At 41.3% G+C, this 16,120-nt stretch overlaps 1 protein-coding gene across 1 annotated transcript in view; it reads left to right on the plus strand.

Moving 5' to 3' along the window:
* Positions 1 to 12,778, plus strand: part of sppl3 (signal peptide peptidase 3) — a 44,972-nt gene extending 32,194 nt beyond the window's left edge. Inside the window, exons 8-11 of the mRNA XM_031742512.2 lie at positions 2,598 to 2,761; positions 3,910 to 4,100; positions 4,260 to 4,369; positions 9,571 to 12,778. Of these exons, the coding sequence (XP_031598372.1) occupies positions 2,598 to 2,761; positions 3,910 to 4,100; positions 4,260 to 4,369; positions 9,571 to 9,642 (537 nt within the window). The 3' untranslated portion in view covers positions 9,643 to 12,778. The remainder of the gene's footprint in view (positions 1 to 2,597; positions 2,762 to 3,909; positions 4,101 to 4,259; positions 4,370 to 9,570) is intronic.
* The last annotated feature ends 3,342 nt before the right edge of the window (positions 12,779 to 16,120 follow it).

Raw genomic sequence — 16,120 nt, forward strand, 5'->3', positions numbered from 1 at the left:
TGGATCACTAATTCACTGAGACATTTAAGCATCTAAGTCTCGTTAGCATTTTCTGGCAGACTTTTGGTATGTTTCTCCTCTTTGTTTAATAACCTCTAATTTTACGATGCTACACATCTTTCAACAGCCCCATGTTTGGTCAACTGAACAGTTCTTCCATTTTGTATGTAGTGTGTCGAGTACTGCTTAGAGCTGTTCAAAACAGAGGAAAAAATATATTTTAAGACACTAAAAAATAGTCGTGTATCTGTGTTTACATGCACAAAAGAAGGTTTACGCTTTGTGTCTATGAATACCAAAACGATATTTAGCTGTCTCTACAATAAGTTCATCTCGTGCGTGGTCTTCAGCTCCACTGTCTTAGACCGCAGTAGAAAGGCAGTCCCCGTTCTGCTCAGCAACCTAGATGAGCTGCAGCATCACAGCAGCAGCCCTTCACCTGCTGTGGGTTCAAGTTGTCCTCCAGCTCACAGCAGATCTCCAGAGAAGAACAACGACTGCACTGATGACACAGACCGTTTAAACGTGTTGTGTCATAACGCCACACATTCATGTCTTGATTGTGAAGCCTCAAGTTGAACATTTCGGCTCTCGCTTCCTTAATTGTAAAAAAAGAAACGCACACAAAACGTCACAAGTGTGACTGTGAAACCACATGCTCATTTTCTAATGACTTCTGATTCTCAAGCTGATCAGTGTGTAATTTCATACCACAGAAATTCCTCTATTTTGAAACATGCCATGACGAAGATTTACAAAACAGGCTTAGATTTTTTTTAATTCAGAATGACCTAAAATGATTGACTGAGCCCTAACCTCAACGAAAGTGTATACAGACATTAAGTCAGAAGCAGTTTTTTTTCCCTTAGACCTCCATAGGGCCAGAAGTCTTTTTGAAATTATAGCCATCACTATCTGGTGGCCTTCAGATAGAATCCAGGATTAAGACACTTCCCACGTCTGCACTGGCTTCATTTTTCTGACCCAGTAGCTACATCCATATTTTATATTAGACAGTTGTCTATCTGAGACATCTGCAGTCGAGGCTTCAACAATGAGAAAAAGAGTTGAGACATATATACATAAATATATATATGGATGAAACTGGCAGTAATTTCTACACAGATGATATAGCACTTTTTAAAATCTCTTGAATGAAAACTTATTAAACTACGCCTCTTTTATGCAAAGACAGAACTTACAAACAAGTGTGTTATGATCGAAATACTTACGTACGTAGTTGTACACTTGGGTGACATTCGGTATATCTCAGAAGAGAACCTGGCCAGTTTATTGGAGGGCCACTATTAAAAATGTTTCAGTCTGTTAGTATATGGATTTAAATAAAAAGAAGAGACAGAAAAACCTTCAACTATATTACGAAATCTGTTTATGTTTCATGTACCTGGAAGAAAAATATAGGTCAATATATGAGATTGGGGCAGCACAGTGGCGCAGTGATTAGCACTGTTGCTTCACAGCAAGAAGGTCATGAGTTCAATTCAACCACCTGGCCGAAGCCTCTTTTGTTTGCGTGGGTTCTCTCCAGGTACTCCAGCTTCCTCCCATAATCTAAAGGTTAGGTTATTTAGGCTAGTTAGGTAATCTGGTGAATCTAAATTGCCCATGTGAGTGCGAATGGTTGTCTGTCTCTCTATGTGTTAGTCCTGCAAAGAGCTGGTGACCTGTACCCCGCCTCTCGCCCTGTAGTAGCTGGAATAGGCTCCAGCCCCCAGTTCATGTGCAGGAAGCATTCAAAATAAACTTGATGGCAGCCCTATGAAATTTGTATTTATTTTTTTCTCTTTGTTGATTTTATTTTGTAAAGCAATACGGAATGGGTTAAATATGGATGTGTGCTCTCCACTGATGAAGCCGTTTGCTTTTCTCAGAACAATCAACATTTTGAAAAGTGCTTAAAAATGGTCAATTGTATTTTGCGCTAACTGCAGATATTTTTACACCAATATTGAGTGTTACCTTAATTCAAAGTCAAGTCAGTTGGCTTTGAATTTGACAAATCCCATAAGCACCAGAATCGGAAAGCAGTACAGCAGCAGCAGCTTTGCAAACAAACATGCCTCTTTCCTTCAGATTTATAGAAATTTGAATTTCACATGGGTAAAAAGGTGAGAAAAGCTCAGTGCCATATACATTTCATTTATGGCATTCAGCAGAATTTCCATTAAATAGTGAGCACGCACTCTTGAACAGTCTGCCCTGTTAGCTATGACTGGCGAGCACATAATGCAAACACACAGTAGTCAGACATAATCTCCTGAGACCGGTAGCTTTGTCTTTATTAAAGAGCTGTTATGAGTTGCTCTGTCAGAGTGAATTAAAAGTGTATAAATACTGATAGTGCCTCTTATCAGAACTTGGGTATTGACAAATTTATAAGCTGTACCCATCCCTGCTTTTGAATTTCAGCGTTACTTAATATCAAACTGGCTGCAGCCACCTTCTTTTAAGTGGAATTTTCTTACTTTTCATCACACAAACATTGTGTTTTGAGTTTTATGACAAAAGTAGTAACAGTCACCTTGGGTTGTGGTGAGGCCTGATATGTGTTAACGGCTGGCTCGCTTTCCTTCCAGGTGTTTTTCTCAGCGTACATCTTCAATAGTAATGTGATGGTCAAAGTAGCCACTCAGCCTGCTGAAAATCCCATAGATGTTCTGTCCAGGAAGCTCCATTTGGGGCCGGGGATGGGCCGTGACGTACCCCGCCTCTCCTTGCCCGGCAAACTGGTCTTTCCTAGGTAATACCGCTATCGATCATGAAGTAGTGCAGTGTGTGATCGGTACACATTCAGTCGTGATCACCGAGTCGTTTGCTTGTGATCAGCCTCTGCGTGTGCATGATGTGTGACCTTTAGTCAGTCACTGATGCTCACTTCATCACTCTGCTCAGGTTTTTGACATTTAAGTTTGCTAAATGTTACCGACCCTTGAAAAGACATCTTTCAGGTCCCACGAGGTGAATCCTAAAGTATTGTTATCTCACGCTTTTGGTGTCACCAACAAATTTATAACACCTTCAGTAAACTGAGGACAAACATTTTAACTACCTCTTAAGCTCAAGATTAATGCTAAAGGGTACATCCTTACAGAGCTGACAGAGCTGAAACTGAATTAGTATACCAGTTTGTGTTTTGTTTTTTGTTGTTGTTTTAGGGAGGGTGTTTTGGCAGACATGCCAAACATTTTATTGTCCCTTTGTCACAATGAGACAACCCCTAACCCCTAATTCTTTGTGTTGGATGACAACCTGAACATGAACTTAGACACCGTCAGACAAAACACGTGCTTGTGCTTAAGAACGTTTTGATGTGTTGTATTGATGTGTTGTATTTTCCTCATACTCATACCAGAGGTTCATCATCTAAACTGTAAATCCAGCTATAATTTTGTTGCATGATCCTGTTAGCAAACAAAACCAATCACACGTTCTGTCTTATTCTACATAACTTTCTTTACTGAGGTAGGTCAGAAGAAACTAGGCTTAAAGGGAGAGCCACAATTGTCTTCCAGGTGTAGGTTGAATTAAGTTGCGGCATGAAGACCCCATATAAATTAAATAGTGATCATTATTATAAAAAATAGCTGGTAATAAGCAGTTATAGGTCCCCTTTAAAATTAGTGGCACTAACAGAACTGCAGTTAACGTAATACAGCTGAAGCTGACACTCTGGAGCCGTACGTCTCCTAAAGCTGTCGATCAGTTTCTTCTCTGTTTCAGTGAACATAGTAACTGTCCGCTACCATGACGACTGACTTTTGTCTGATTTCAGTCTGATATTTGCTCAGGACCTGTGTTGGCGTTAGCTAAGTAGTGATGAAATGGAAATAAAACACACAGGAATTGATTTGCCTTCATCTCTTCTTTTTCGCTCTTGCTTCTGCACAGTTCCACAGGAAGTCACTTCTCGATGCTGGGAATAGGAGACATCGTGATGCCAGGGCTGCTGTTATGCTTTGTCCTGCGTTATGATAACTACAAGAAGCAAGCGACCGGGGAAGTCCCAGGGCCCGGTAACATGTCTGGACGCATGCAGCGCGTCTCCTATTTCCACTGCACTCTCATCGGATACTTTGTAGGTAAGCAGTCAATGAAAGGATGGATGCAAAAGGTCAAGGTTATATTGTTTCAGTGTTAGGCAATGGTGATTTTTTTTTTTTTTTTTAAGCTGTGACCTTTTAAAATGTTTTGTCTTAAGTATTTGTGACATTTCTGTCATGTTGTTGATGTGTGCTCAGGACTGCTGACTGCCACTGTGGCCTCCAGGATCCATCGTGCTGCACAGCCCGCTCTGCTCTACCTGGTGCCCTTCACCCTGCTGCCTCTGCTCACCATGGCCTACCTGAAGGTATAATAACAGCCATGGACTATGGCAAAAATCTAGCTGTTGTAGTTCTGAATTAGAAATAACAAAAGAAAGAAAGAAAAACTAAGTGTGGGAAAAAATAAGCTCTTTGCTTTGTGCTGCTTTTAGAGAAGTGTGAATCTAATTGTTAAGTGAAACTATAAACTGCACTCAGTTTCTATAAATGGTAACATTTTCTTCTAAAGTGTTAAAGGCTTGCCCATGTTATGCATAAGTGTTTAATAAACTGGTGGTTACTGGGACTTTAAACTGGGGAAAATCAGAAAACAATAAAATGTCAGCATGCTTTTTCGACGCACATTCATCTGACTTCAACAAGAAACTCATACTTGTCTATTTAAAGGTACAGTATTTCGATTTTTGAGTTTATTTAATAGAAAAAACTTGTCATTAGGGATGGGTACCGGTGTCCGGTGCCATGATGGCACCGGTTCTGACATAAACGGTAGTAACCAGACCGAAAAGCAGCGCACATTTTGGTGCTTTATTTCGGTGCTTTTTTTTTTGTCCTGAGCCAATTCTAGCCAATCATTTTACGTTTCCAAGGATAGTAGGCGGGGCCAGGTACGTACGTTCTTTTAGAGCAGAGCTACAGATTAAAAATGCCCAAGGCGAAGCGGTCAAAAGTCTGGCTGTACTTCACAGCAAAAGATGCAAACTCAGCAGCCTGCAACAAGTGCTTTAAGCTGATACTGTGATACTGTCAAAGGAGGTAACACCTCAAATCTGATGAAACACCTGGCGACGCATAGCGTTTTTTTTTTTTTTAAAGCCGAGAAATGCGCCGGGTTTGATACCTTGCTGCGAGACCTCACACCGTGCACATCTACTGCGGGTGTGGTGCCTGTTATCGGACCCAGAATTAGCAACATCCCCCAAAAACCCGAAGAGTAGAGTCCTGGCCCCTAGCCCTGTCAGTGTAGCAGAAATGATGACGGATGATGATGGCAGCAGCAGCCGTTCTCCTCTGCGTGAGTAACTTAATGTTGTTCGTGTGTAATTAACGTTGAGTAGGCTAACCACATTATTACATTAATGCATGGGTGAACTAGCAAACACCGTCGAAGTTACATGCGGCTGTCTTCTTGTTTGATGGCAGATACTCCTTCACCCTGGCCAAAAGGCTAAAATGACCAAAAAAAAGTGGAAAACAGTTAAACATGAGAGGTTTTTGGACAAAGTTTGTGTTTTTTCCATTGTTTAAGCACTGCTTCCAGCCAAGAGTGATACCATATATGCCCTATAGCTGCAGAAAAGGCTAACATTGTTATCTTTTTACAAAAAAAACAGCTGAACATGAGAGGTTTTTGGACAAAGTTTGTGTTCTCCATTCTTTAAGCACTGGTTTGAGCACTGTTTAAGCACCGATACCGGTTTGGCACCGGTATCGGATAAAACCTAAACGATACCCATCCCTACTTGTCATACTCATAAATATACATTAATTAGTGTGTGTATGCCTTCAAACAAACTAATGCATACTCTTGAACTTAAAATTAGTCCATTTAAAAACAAAAACATACAGTGGCTTGCAAAAGTATTCGGCCCCCTTGAACTTTTCCACATTTTTGTCACATTACAGCCACAAACATGAATCAATGTTATTGGAATTCCACGTGAAAGACCAATACAAAGTGGTGTACACGTGAGAAGTGGAACGAAAATCATACATGATTCCAAACATTTTTTACAAATAAATAACTGCAAAGTGGGGTGTGCGTAATTATTCAGCCCCCTGAGTCAATACTTTGTAGAACCACCTTTTGCTGCAGTTACAGCTGCCGGTCTTTTAGGGTATGTCTCTACCAGCTTTGCACATCTAGAGACTGAAATCCTTGCTCATTCTTCTTTGCAAAACCGCTCCAGCTCAGTCAGATTAGATGGACAGCGTTTGAACAGCAGTTTTCGGATCTTGCCACAGATTCTCAATTGGATTTAGACACCAGACAGGTCAGGGATAAAGTTATTGAGAAATTTAAAGCAGGCTTGGGCTACAAAAAGATTCCCCAAGCCTTGAACATCCCACGGAGCACTGTTCAAGCGATCATTCAGAAATGGAAGGAGTATGGCACAACTGTAAACTAGAGATGGACCGATCCGATATTACGTATCGGTATCGGTCCGATACTGACCTAAATTACTGGATCGGATATCGGCGAAAAATAAAAAATGTAATCCGATCCATTAAATATCAAAAAAGCAGCTCACAAAACTTGCAACATGGCGTAACTCGGCTCATAACCGTAGCACGTTGCAGCAGTATACGTCATGTGATAGAGCAGCTGTGTGTATTTGTAGCCTCGCTACCAAACCAGCATTTCATCTCCGAGGAAGTTATCCCAGAGAGAAGTAAAGCAAGTGTGCAAGTTCATCTCTGAATGTTTGTAAAGCATTCCCACATTAAGCTTAACAACCGATATATGGGCGACTGATTCTCTCTCCTCTCCTGCCTACTTCAATCGTGAAACTGCTTAACGATCAGCTGATCGGCTTTTCTGTGGCGAGTCCGTCTCTCTTCTTTGTTTTTGGCCCACTTCGCGCCAGAAAGAGGAAACCAGCGGCTGAACAACAGCAGCACGTTTAACCTTGATAAGCTGTTGTTAGAATATATTTAATATTACTTTCTACACCAGGATCCTTTTCACGTAGCTAATGGCTGGTAACTGTCGGGGCGGATCTAGCAAAGTTTAGCCAGGGGCCGATAGGGCATGAACAGGGAAAAGGGGCACAAAGACATACTTTTCTTTCTTATTCTCATTTAAAATGTCTAGCTTTTAATAAATAATTATCTGAATCTTACACCCAAAGTTTTAATCTGATGTAAAATGTATAGAAGTCCATTACTATATATAGTAACTCTTAAGTCTAATATACCCTAGTAAGCTATAGTACTTTTTCCTTTGGGAAGGTACCATCTGTGCAGTCTGCAATTCTGTTGAAGAAAGATGTTGAATCTATTTAATTATTCTTGAAAAATAATTTGTTTCTGTGCATTTTACCCTGCATCAAATTAAAGTTGATTACATCGATTAAGCATCATGAGGTGGAGGGTGGGGGTGGTTCCTATTTTTTTTTTTTTTTTTTTTTTTTTTTTTTTTTTTGTTGGGAGTTTGCAACCCTATTAGTTAGGTTGCTTAATATTTCTGCTAAGTACTCTTTAAAATACCAGAATAGGGCGGATGGAGTAGGTTTAAGTTTATTAGATTGATCAGTGTTGCTGAACTATGAAATATTTTGGGCGCAGTGTATTTTTTACACACAGGTATAACAGAATAGCTTTAGTGTTGTTGTTTATTTAAACTTGAGTATGAACTTATACAAAATGCAGCAAGATATTAAAAAAAAAAACAGTTTTATTGATTAAAAAGCACTATATCGGATTCATATCGGTATCGGCAGATATCCAAATTTATGATATCGGTATCGGACATAAAAATGTGGTATCGTGCCATCTCTACTGTAAACCTGCCAAGACAAGGCCGTCCACCTAAACTCACAGGCCGAACAAAGAGAGTGCTGATCAGAAATGCAGCCAAGAGGCCCATGGTGACTCTGGACGAGCTGCACAGATCTACAGCTCAGGTGGGGGAATCTGTCCATAGGACAACTATTAGTCGTGCACTGCACAAAGTTGGCCTTTATAGAAGAATGGCACGAAGAAAGCCATTGTTAACAGAAAACCATAAGAAGTCCCGTTTGCAGTTTGCCATAAGCCATGTGGGGGACACAGCAAACATGTGGAAGAAGGTGCTCTGGTCAGATGAGACCAAAATGGAACTTTTTGGCCAAAATGCAAAACGCTATGTGTGGCGGAAAACTAACACTGCACATCACTCTGAACACACCATCCCCACTGTCAAATATGGTGGTGGCAGCATCATGCTCTGGGGTGCTTCTCTTCAGCAGGGACAGGAAGCTGGTCAGAGTTGATGGGAAGATGGATGGAGCCAAATACAGGGCAATCTTGGAAGAAACCTCTTGGAGTCTGCAAAAGACTTGAGACTGGGGCGGAGGTTCACCTTCCAGCAGGACAGCGACCCTAAACATAAAGCCAGGGCAACAATGGAATGGTGTAAAACAAAACATATCCATGTGTTAGAATGGCCCAGTCAAAGTCCAGATCTAAATCCAATCGAGAATCTGTGGCAAGATCTGAAAACTGCTGTTCACAAACGCTGTCCATCCAATCTGACTGAGCTGGAGCTGTTTTGCAAAGAAGAATGGGCAAAAATTTCAGTCTCTAGATGTGCAAAGCTGGTAGAGACATACCCTAAAAGACCGGCAGCTGTAATTGCAGCAAAAGGTGGTTCTACAAAGTATTGACTCAGGGGCTGAATAATTACGCACACCCCACTTTGCAGTTATTTATTTGTAAAAAATGTTTGGAATCATGTATGATTTTCGTTCCACTTCTCACGTGTGCACCACTTTGTATTGGTCTTTCACGTGGAATTCCAATAAAATTGATTCATGTTTGTGGCTGTAATGTGACAAAATGTGGAAAAGTTCAAGGGGGCCGAATACTTTTGCAAGCTACTGTAGAAGCAGGCGCCACTTTGTGGAAGCCACCATGTTGGCCTGCCATCTTGAATACAGTGTTCGCCATTCTGCCCAAAAACGGCGGCGCTTACTGACAGAAAGGTTCAGGATATCCTCGATAACTCGCCTCAGTATCGCTTTCATGACATAGAAGTGAGCTTCACTGAGTCGTTGCCTCGTATCAGACTCCTTTCACAAAGTTTTACAGCCTCCTCCTAAATAGAGGTGGACACCTGGCATATTGACAGCTGAGGTAAACAGCGGACTGACCATCTACACTCACTACGGATGAACAGCAGCGAGAGTTGTTTGTCCTACAGGGGCCACCGTAGCTTACGCACTTGAATTGGGAGGGGTAAGAAAACAGAATTCAGTTGACTGCTGTCTGCAATCTACTGACATCTAGTGGTGAGATTTTATACACTGTACTTCTAAGTAGTGAAGAATCATTTTAGGTGTTGATTCATCTTCCAATAACATCTCACAGCCTATGTGCACAGCTGTATGGGGGCAAAGATATTTATTTTTACTTTTCCTGTTCTGATCTGATCATCATCTAGTCAGTGTCAGTTTATTAGGAAACATTTGTGTGATTCACTTAAAGACTCTTAACTTGTGTTTCTCTTGGTGTTTGTGGCCCACAGGGGGATTTGCGGCGCATGTGGTCCGAGCCGTTTCACGCCAAGTCTAGCAGCTCTCGCTTCCTAGAGGTATGATACAACTTGGGACAAGCGACCAGCACGGAGAAGTTTTTTTTTTTGTTGTTGTTGTTGTTGTTGTTGTTGTTTTGGGTTTTTTTTCTCCCTAAATTCGAGGGAAGGAGAGAGGGCGCACTCAGTGAGGCCATGTTGTCATCACTCGTTCATGCTTTCCACCAATCTTCTGAGAAAACCCTCCGAAGGGACACCAGTGTGTGGATCACAACGCCCTGACACAACTCATCTTTGGTCCCTATATCCTCCCTGTTTCATCTCTGCTTCCTCTCTGCTGTTTATTTCCTCTTCACTACAGCACATCCTGCCCATGCTGTTTTTGTTCTGCCCCTCCCTGTCTTTGTTTTTGTTTTTTTTCCTCCCCACTGCCTTTTTCACACGTGTATAGTTGGTCTTATTTGCCACTTCCCTCACATGGCCTCGTCTCATTCGTCAGGCCTCTTCTCTCTCTGCGGTTTCCTCCTTTTTCTACGTCTTTAATTTCCTCTGCATCTCTCTATGTCTATGACTCAGATGAACTCGAGGGCAAGGCCTCCCCTCCCCCCTTTTTGTGGACTTGCAGTTGTGAGACATAGCAGGGGTTTATATATATTTTTTTAGCATTGTCGTGGTCATTATTATTAATATTATTATTATTATTATGGAACAACTGAAAAAAAATGGAGAAGAGGTGGAGTATTGCAGCGACACAGGAGAATGCCCATGAGCAGCGACACGGTAAAGGAGAAGTCTTCCCCTTCCATCCGTCTGCCCTCGTTCACCTTCGCTTTCTCCCATCTGTTCCACCATCGCTCCATGATGGCTTCTCCTCGGCGCTCCTGCTCTCCTCTGACACTCCCTGCGAGCTCCTCCTCTCTGTTCATCTGCTGTCCTCATTCCCCACCCTCACAGATAACTATGTATTTTATTTAGAAAAGTTTTATTCTTGGCATATACAGAAATGATGCATTATAAATTGTTGAGCTGCCTCCTCCCCCCAGCGTCGGCAGGGGAGGCGCTTCTATTTGTATATATGTGTACACATGTATTTGCGGTATCTTGAGTTTGTATTTGTGTTTGGGAGCATGTTGAACAGGGTGGGAAACTGACGCCAGCCAACAGCCGAATTTTTGGTGAATTTTGGTGAATTTTGACTGCCAGCTGCGTCGACAAGCGAGCGTCCATCTATTGGAGACAGTTTTCTAAATGTTTGTTGACTTGTCCAATAGAATCAACAGATGGATTTTTGTGTGTGTGTGTACGGGTGTGTGGTTTAAAAAACAAAAACAAAAAAACAAGATCATTTGTTACTGATCAATGGCAAAGTTAGTTTCCTGTTCTAGTGTTAAAGTGTGTGTGTGTGTGTGTGTGTGTGTGTGTGTGTGTGTGTGTAAAAGAGCTGAACGAATGAGTGAATGGTTGTTTTACATGGTTTTAATTTGACATCACGAACATTTAAGTTTTGAAACAGCGATAATAGTCAGGTTTGCATTGAGCTGATTGTGTTCGATCAAAACTTGCATGAACTTTTACACAGAACTCACCAGAGGTCATTTTTCTTAAGACAGGTGGAAATGTAAACAGTGTTGTTTTTGTTTGTTTCAAATAAATGAATGTTGAAGTAAATTGAAGGTATGCTACGTTACTTTTATCCTGAAACTACATGTTTCAGTGATTTTGCACATCCCAAATTTACACATTTTATATATGGCCTTGAAAACACACTTCTTTCCAGCATACACAGGTCTTTTTGTGTTTTGGCAAAAAAAAAAAAAAGAGAGAAAGAAAAACAACAACAACAAACCACAAAAAGAACAAATCAAACGACACATCTGATCTGAACTCTGTAAATGTCAGTGTTTGACCTCAGTCAATGAAAACCTGACTATTGTGAGGGTTTGAAATCAAAGCCTGCTGCAGAGGAGGGTCATTGGATATGAAGGCTTACTGAGATTAAAGTAGCTACAGATTAAAGGTTTTGTGGATGGATTGTGTGTGTGTGTGTGTGTGTGTGTGTGTGTGTGTGTGTGTGTGTGTGTGTGTGTGTGTGTGTGTGTGTGTGTGTGTGTGTGTGTGTGTGTGTGTGTGTGTGTGTGTGTGTGTGTGTGTGTGTGTGTTTGGACCTGTTTGAATCCATTGAGCTGAGTCATGAATCAGTCACACCATTCAGAAATCAGTGAAATAATTGAGGTTGAAGCTAACCCACAGGATGTTTTTACTGTCACCATTAACTGACGTTTTTTTGTTTTTCTTTTGGTCTTTCCACTGTTTTGTGGTGCTTGTCAGTTAATATCTAATGTATACTGGAAAGCGTGTGATTGAAGATGTCTGGATGCATTTTGCTGGCTTTTTGGGTTTGGTTTTTTTTGTTGTTTTTTGTTTTTTTTACTTTTTTATGCTACCTGGCCGTGCATGTTAAGTGTACAGTGTATCATTTCTCAGACTGCATTACACAGGGCTACTGCAGTGCTGAGCTCTGCTGGCCAACACAGAGACATTGGACCTATGAGCTCGTGTCAGTGGGTAGGACAAAGGCTGCAGGTCAGAAGGACTTTGATTGGTCAGCTCTGACTGAAAGTTTTGACCTGAGAACTGTCTGGTTGATCTCCGGCAGTTCGCTCATTGCAGTCGTCAAAACTGACATGGAACTACAAACCCCGCCCTTCACCTCTTCATGGACAAGGCAGAAAATATATAGATTTATATACACATATACATACGCGTCTGTATGTATGTATATGTGTATATATGCATATATAAATAACTAATGATGATCATGGTGGTTTTTGGGGGGTTTTTGTTGGGGTTTTTTTTGTTTTGTTTTGTTTTTTTTTTTATAGAAATTTGTTTTCTTTTTAGCCCCTCTGTATTTTTAGTTTAGTGCTTTAGTTTTTGTTTGTTTTTTTTTTTGTTTTTCCATCTCTCTTCCCCTCCAGCAGCGCACACGAGCTCTGTTGGTTGCGTTGATATTACGGCTGAATGGATTCTGTATAGAAAATGGTGAATAAAATAAATTAAGAACTGTGTAGTGAAACATGAATCCTGAAGCGCTTGATCTAAAAAACACTTTGTCTCCTTTTAACCCCTTTTCCCCGCCCCCTTGGCTCCTGTCCCCCCTCATTCAGGATTCTGCTGTAAATAAACATGACTCTAACTGTAACGAGTGCATCTCTTTCTTTGGGTCACCTGTTAGTAACACGGGTAATTGCACTGTATCTCCTGTGTTGGTTTGTCATACATGATCGATATAGTGTCATTGAAGGAGGAGGAAATAAAAAGGTTGTGCTTCTACTTAGTGATTAGGCACACCTTACTAAATACCAGGTTGGTCCTTTTTGCCTTCAGAGGTGCATGATTCTTCATGGCACAGATTCACCAAGATGCTGGAAGAGATTTTGGTCCATATTAACATGAAAGCATCACACAGTTTTTGCACATCCATGAGGCACATCTCGTGTCATCACAAATGTGCTCCACTGGAGGTCATTGCCATGTTATAAAACACTATGAGGTGATTTGAGCTTTGTGACTGGGTGTGTTATCCTGCTCGAAGCAACCATCAGAAGATCAGTACACTGATCCTAGTGAGATCGACGTGGTCACCAGCAATACCTCAGGTAAGCAGTGGTGGTTAAATGATGCAGGGCTGGTACTAAGGGGCCCCGAGTGTTGCAAGAAAATCTCCCACACCATTACACCACTACCAGTTTGAACTGTTGATGCAAGGCAGGATGAATTCATATCCCAAATTCTGATCCTACAGTCGGAAAGTTGCAGAAGAAATCAAGACTCATTAGACAAGGTGAAGGTTTTTCAATATTGTCCTATTGCTCATGTGAGCCTTAACAAATTGTAGCTTCAGTTTCCTGCTCTCAGCTAACTGGAGTGCTACCCAGCCTGGTCTTCTATGACTGTAGGCCATCACCTTCAAGGTTCGACGCGTTGTCCATTCAGAGAGGCTCTTCTGCATACTTTGATTGTACTGAACGGTTATTTGAGTTACTGTTTTCTTCTTCAGCTTTAAGCAGTCTTGCCATTCTCCTCTGACCTCTGATAATAAACAAAGCATTTTCTCTCCAAGAGCTGCAGCTCACTGGATATTTTCTCCTTTTCAGACCATTCTCTGTAAACTCCAGAGATGGTTGTGTGGGAAAACCTCAGTAGATCAACAGTTTCTCAAGCACTCACACTTGCCTACCTGACGCTAAGTCATACAAAGTTCAAAAGTTACTTAAATCACCCTTCTGCTCCATTTCTGATGCGACGATTTGAACTCCAGCCAGTCATCTTGACAATGTCTGCATGTGTAAATCCACTGAATTGCTGCCATGTTATTAACTGATTAGATGTTTGCATTAAGGAACAGTTATACAGGTGTGCATGATAAAATAGGTGAGCATAATAAACTTTTTCCTATGCAACAATTTTACATGACATGCTAATATTGACTAATTAGTGGGTGTTCACACTTCATCAGCTCTGTGGTTTAAATCATCCACTCACACAAGACATGGATGATGAAGGCATCAGCAGTACAATCAAGTAAAGGTAACAGATATCTAACAAAAAAAGTCTGTTTTTGAAGTCACCCTCAGCTGAATTTCAATATACAGCGTTTAAAAAAAACACCGGAGGAAACGTGTGTGTCAGCATCCTGTAATATCCACAAGCTCCACTGGCAGAACAGAAGCCAACTAGAGTTTTTGGTCAAAGTAAGGTACCGCGTAAAAAAACAAACAAACAAACAAAACACAGCTTTTCCCATTCACGTTAGATAAAAATGACGAAAAACATATTTGTCAGCCTGGAAACCTGGAAATTAGAAGCCATTTTTAAGGTAGAATGTATGTACTGGTAATAGATTCTGGTGGTTTTCATATGCAGCTGCAGAATCGACCCCATCGTCTTCCTATCGCGGATGAAATTTTCCATTAACCATCAGTTGCATAATTCTATGCAATATGAACATCGCCCAGCAGATGGCAGCAGAGCACAAATATCTGAAAACCCTATGACACAAGTCAGTTTTAAAAGGCATGTTCTAGCTTTTACTCTTAAAGTCAGCGTGCTCGATGTATTTTCACTTATTGGCCGATGTTATAAGCTTGTTTTCCAGTGTATATGAGCAGCTTTCATCCAATGTATCAACACGCTGGTGAGCCGCAGCGTTATGCAGTTCACATTTTCACAGCCAGGCTTCAATGGGAGATGTGGAAAGCTGCAGAATCAGAACAATCAAAGAGAGAAATCATCCGTTGATTAAGCAGTTAACAAAAATGAAAGGTGTGCTCTCATCAAAGTACAGTAATTGGTTTCTGCAGGGTTCTGTAGGGAGATCCTAATGGGGCGGGGTGCAATGACTGCCTCAATGACAGACCAAAGACGCTGAGTCAAGACTTTAGAATAATGTTGAGATCTTCACTCAGTGCTTGTTTCTATAATGGATGTGAGGCATTTTGCCTGATCTGCTGTGGCAGGTCAGAGATAAAATATTCGAGTACAAGCAGGGTCCGGATTGAACTACAACGTTTATGGAGAGGAAGCCAATTTACTCTAGCAGGGACCAGTTTAATGAAAAGATGCTAGTATAACATTTGGCTGGGGTTTCGTGCTGAAAGAAAAAGCTCCATATTGAGTGCTCGTTGTTGCTTAAAGACACCCAGAAGACCTTCAAACTGCCACATAGATGAACAGGCTGACCCACTGACTGACTGATTGACTGGCTCTGTGGATAGGTGGATGGTGTGGATGGTGAGGGGGTGGATGAAGGGCAGGACACTGAGTGTGTGGCTGGGGGAGGTTTTTTGGGGGGAAGGTCTCTGAGGTCAAAGCAGGCAGGGTCCATCCCCCTCCACCTATTGGCCAGAGCAATCCACGATTCCTGCACAGCTTTGAAGCCCTGAAGTGGACAGAATTCCACCACAGTCATGGGGATTGTAGCATGTCATTTGTAAGATATTTTGGCGAGATGGTCCTAAAACTCGGGAGGCTGGCCCTTGCCTGGAATGCAGGGTTTTGTATTTAGAGGCGCTCGTACCGCTCTCTCCTTTTGATCCTAAAATTAGAGACATGCAGGTCAAGGCACAGTCCCAATTAGCCAGCAACTGCTGTAGGAATCAATCCTTTGTTTTAATTTATGGGGACAGAAGATCAATAAAATCCAATGAACTTAGAGGATATTTGTCTAGTATCAAGTGTGAAAGCTGCACATGAAATAGAGACAAATGTGGATATAAGCTTAGCTGGTGTGTCTGTAAGAAGTCCCAAACACAATTCATATGAAAGGTTTTCCGATTATATCAAACATATTTGGATGAATTCTGCACAAGAGTTTTAAAAAATGATGCAAAAGTCATGAAAAATAGATTTGATTGAGCATAACTAATAAGAAATTAACCGCAACAAGCCTATATACTGTCAGTATGTATACTAAACTCAGTATAACGTCTATATGTATTCATTGTCCAACTTCGGAGCTTCTCTGTTTCAGAGGTTGATTGCA

The sequence above is a fragment of the Oreochromis aureus genome, linkage group 7, assembly GCF_013358895.1.
Source record: "Oreochromis aureus strain Israel breed Guangdong linkage group 7, ZZ_aureus, whole genome shotgun sequence".
NCBI lineage: Eukaryota > Metazoa > Chordata > Actinopteri > Cichliformes > Cichlidae > Oreochromis > Oreochromis aureus.